Source organism: Ziziphus jujuba, chromosome 12 (genome assembly GCF_031755915.1).
Source record: "Ziziphus jujuba cultivar Dongzao chromosome 12, ASM3175591v1".
In the NCBI taxonomy this organism is placed as follows: domain Eukaryota; kingdom Viridiplantae; phylum Streptophyta; class Magnoliopsida; order Rosales; family Rhamnaceae; genus Ziziphus; species Ziziphus jujuba.
Window position 1 is genome coordinate 4,794,974 of NC_083390.1, and position 4,307 is coordinate 4,799,280.

The 4,307-nt window shown below is 37.2% G+C and overlaps 1 protein-coding gene across 1 annotated transcript; it reads right to left on the bottom strand.

Annotated features, from left to right (window-relative positions):
* Nucleotides 1–535: 535 nt before the first annotated feature.
* Nucleotides 536–4,020, bottom strand: LOC107428477 (tryptamine 5-hydroxylase). Its single transcript, XM_016039014.4, has 2 exons — nucleotides 2,954–4,020; nucleotides 536–1,498 (listed from the first exon to the last, which is right to left on the bottom strand). The coding sequence occupies exons 1-2, from the start codon at nucleotides 3,992–3,994 to the stop codon at nucleotides 851–853; spliced, it is 1,689 nt and encodes a 562-aa protein (XP_015894500.4). The 5' UTR covers nucleotides 3,995–4,020; the 3' UTR covers nucleotides 536–850.
* Between the last annotated feature and the right edge of the window lie 287 nt (nucleotides 4,021–4,307).

A 4,307-nucleotide genomic window follows, 5' to 3' on the forward strand; every position in this document is an offset into this window, starting at 1 on the left:
TCTTAAGATTGTTGAAATAATGTATGAATGTATATATACGTAGATACATGTGGAAATATTAATATAAAATAAATAAAATTACATAAAATAATTGAAATAATTAGAACCTGTATTTCCTTAGTAGATCTAATTTCTAGAAGTCTAACCGAGATCTATGTGGTACCACAGTCTCCTTAAGACGATTTCCGCCCCGCCGGTGCAAATGTTTTCTAACGGTCGTCTCCTAGGATACAACTGCTGCAAAGCTTTCAGATTCAGCACCTCTGAAGCTTTTCTCATCGAACTATCAGCGTACCTTTACTTTACCACTGTATCAAAATCACTGTGATTTTCTCTTTGTTTTTCACGTAAAGAACTGCCAAAATTTTTTTTCTGTGTTTTCTAAAACTGAAAAATACGTTGAAAAGCGTTGAAAGAATGTGTCCTCTTCCACCACTTATTCCAGAGTTTTTATTTCCTTAAAACTCTCAACCTCTACTTACCAAAAATATTTAAATTATTTAGTAAAATAAAACACCATTTTTCCATCAACCGGAGACAAACCAAAAATAAAGGCCCAAAAGCCCATTTACAAATCATTCAAATTTTTGGCCCAAAATACAACAGTTTTTTCCCTTGATCAATAGATTAAATTGATAAAGTTCTACAACCAATAAATACTAAAAACTAGCCCAGTGATCTGATCGATATATAGACCAACATTAATTTTCAATTGACTATGTTCTCAAACAGCTGGTTTTGATTACAGGATGAGAAGGAGATACACAACATCGTATGATAAGCGTGCAGTTTCTTTCACGAGTACTACAAAAGTGCATTGTATATGGCAAGATATAGCTCGGGATGGATTTTAATCTAAAGCTAAAACGTAATCCTTATTTGCCGTTGGGACAAGAACAAGCGCAGACTTCTTTCTGGTGGCAAGCCCAAAAATCTCATCAAGGTCAACATCTTGAGGCCCAACTTCCGGAGGCAAATCCCAATCAAAATGATACAAGAGCCGAGCCAGTGCAATCTCAACCGTTGCTAATCCAAAGCCATAACCAGGGCAACCTCTTCTTCCTCCTCCAAATGGCAAAAACTTGAAATCTTGATCCTTGACATGACCATCCACAACACTACCCTCATCCTGATCAATAAACCTCTCGGGATTATAAACAAGAGGATCTTCCCATGACTTCGGATCCCTTCCGATGGCGTAGGCGTTGATCAGAACCCGAGTTTTCGCAGGTATTTCGTAGCCATCGAGAATGCATTTGTCCATGGATTCTCGAGGAACCAGTAGAGGTACCGGTGGGTGCAATCTCATTGTCTCCTTCACTACAGCTTTCATGTAATGAAGGTGTTGAAGATGAGTCTCGTTTACTTTCCCGGTTTCAAATGCTAAATTTCTAACTTCTTCTTGTGCTTTTTCCAACACTTTTGGATGTCTCACTAACTCTGTCAATGTCCACTCTAGAGTGGCCGATGTTGTATCTGTTCCTGCTACAAACATGTCCTGTAAAAAAATTAAAAAAATGTAATGAAATGGGTATTTTCTAGAGACAAGTTTTAAGTCGGAAATTTATACAGAATCACAATTATGTAAATTAAATAATATGCAAAGTAAAATTATTTAAAAAGGAATTAAGAAATGAGATACATATATATATATATATATATATATAAGTGCACTATGTCCGACAAATAATTGATAGACCACTTATAAAGATCGGCATGTGTAAGTTAGGTAATAAAGATCCAATTAGTTTCTTATACTGACCACGTAATTAAGATAGGCATGCGTAGGTCAGGCCGGCCATAGCAATCCAATTACGTTTGCGTTGATTTCCAAAACGAGTTCCGCAACAAAATAACATATGAGAAAGTACATAAAAGTTTGCGTGTCCAATTATTAAGGATTAAATGTAGTCAGGATTTTTATTTTTATTTTTATTTTTATAAGTATGAGATGAGAGAGATAGACAATCATTATATGCATAAATTATTATTATTATTATTATTATCATTATTTATAATAATATACGAAAAAATTATTTATTGAACTCTACTGGTACCGACAAATAATGAAGTAGCAAAATGAATCACGTACGTAATAAAGATAGACTACGTAGGTTAGGCCTGCGATTGTACTACATTGGGTGACAAAGATAGAACAAGGATCCTCTTGCTGTTTTTTCAGTTCTTATTTATACTTACTTTTAATCACAAGCATTCATTTCAAACATTGAATCTAGAACTAAATATGAATGATAATACTTTAATATAGTAGACGTCCACATGATTAGCTCATTTTCTTCTTCACCTCCTTCTCTTAATCTCATCCAATCTCTTCCAATTTCCACAACTTTCCTCCTTCAACACTAGAAGCACTTTTTTTTTTTTTTTTTTCCTCCTTTTGCTTTCAAATTCTTATACCCACCCCTTATAATAAAAATATTAGTATAAAAAAAATAAAATAGTTTTGTGATGTTATTTTTGTACTTTACTTGCCAAACCTAACACATGAATTTTAATGTTTTATGGATGATTCTGAAAATTCATATTATATAAGAATTCCAAAGCAAAAAGAGAAAAGTAAATAAATATATATATATATATATATATACAGATCACTGGTGGAGGTTGAATGTCTTTAAATAATATGATATATATATCACTGGTGGCGGTTGGACAAAAAAGAAGATATCAGATCTGAGTAATATGGTAGGACTTAGGAAGTGATGTGCAAGTAAAAAGGTCAAGGGCCATTTATGACACGAAACCACCATTGACATCACAATGCAGGTCCAATAATGGAAATATATACGTAGAAAGTAAGTCCTTGTTGTCCTTTAACTTTTACCTTACGGCTACTGGATATGCATGCATGTTAATCTAATTACCAACTCGACTCCTACTCACTGAGTTAAAAAAGCACATAGAACGAGTTTAAAAGGAAAGTAGTACGAACCAGCACCAGAGCTTTGAGATTGTCGCCTGTAATGGGTACCTCCAAATCATCTCGCTGTTGCACCCGAAGCAGAACATCCACCAAATCTTCCCTACCACCCGTCATTAATGTTTCTGATCCATTTTTAGGGGCAACATGCTCATTTATTATTCCATTGCATACTTTTCTCAAATCCTCCAAGTTGTTTTCCAACCTTTTCTTAAACCCACTCACCCAGTTGACCCACTTCCACTCGGGGAAAAAATCACCTATGCAAAACCCTGCAAGCAAAGCCTGAGTTTCAGCTAACACCTCCACCAGATCAGAGTTATTCCCGAACCTCTTCCCGAACGCCACGCGGCACAGTGTATCGTTTGCCAAGGTGAAGAACGCCTTGCTCATGTCCAGCTTCGACCCGGCCCCATCTCGGACAGAATTCAGCATCCTGTTCACCTCCTCGTCCCTTACGAGTTGGAATGCGTTGACCCGTTTCGAACTCAGCAACTCGGTGACGCAGATTTTGCGTGCTTGGCGCCAGTAAGGACCGTAAGGCGAGAAGGTGATGTCGGAACAGCCGAAGGAGAGGTACTGAGCTGCGATCAGCTGGGGTCGGCTTGCGAAGACTTGGTCGTGGGTTTTGAGGACGAGACGAGCGAGGCGAGCGGAGGAGATGATGACGGTTGGGACTCGGCCGAGTCGGAGGTAGATTATGGGGCCGAGTTGGTGGGCGAGTCGGGTGAAGGAGATGTGGGGCATGTCTTTGAGGTGGTGAATGTGACCGACAATGGGAAAGGATGTTGGTGAGGGTGGTAACCGACTGGACTTTGAGGGGAACGGGATGATACTCCATTTTAGCAGGCGAAAAATGCAGAGGACGAAGGTAGCGAAGAGTAGCAGACAGAGACAGAGAGAGAGAGGGGTAAAATGTTCCATTTTGTTAATTAATTCTCTGGTTCGATCGGTGGCGTAGAGTAGCCAAGTTGGCGTACATAAGGACGCCGAAGTTATAATTGGGCTCCAACTGCCCACGCCTAATTTTTTGTACTGGCCTGCTGGATCCATGTGGCCCAAACTATCCCATATTTACCTATTAAAAGGCCACTAACAGCATCATTCATGCAGGCTTTACTCAAAAAAACAATAATAATATAATGAGTAATTCACATACAAATTTATTTTTTTTATCAAAATTTTGGTAAAAATATAAATGGTTGATAAATTATTTATACTTTATAGTTATGAAAGAAAACCAATTGTATATTACCATGTTATTGTTGCTTATGCTCTAAAATTATGTTTAAAAAAAAGAAAAAAAGCAATTGTACATTGTTACATCATGTTTACCAAAATTTTAGTAAACAAATTTAATAAGTGT

Coding starts and splice junctions, on each gene's coding strand:
- LOC107428477 (XM_016039014.4), bottom strand. CDS start 3,994: ATGGATCCAGCAGGCCAGTACAAAAAATTAGGCGTGGGCAGTTGGAGC. Junction 1,499..2,953: donor ATCTCAAAGCTCTGGTGCTG/GTTCGTACTACT, acceptor ATTTTTTTACAG/GACATGTTTGTAGCAGGAAC.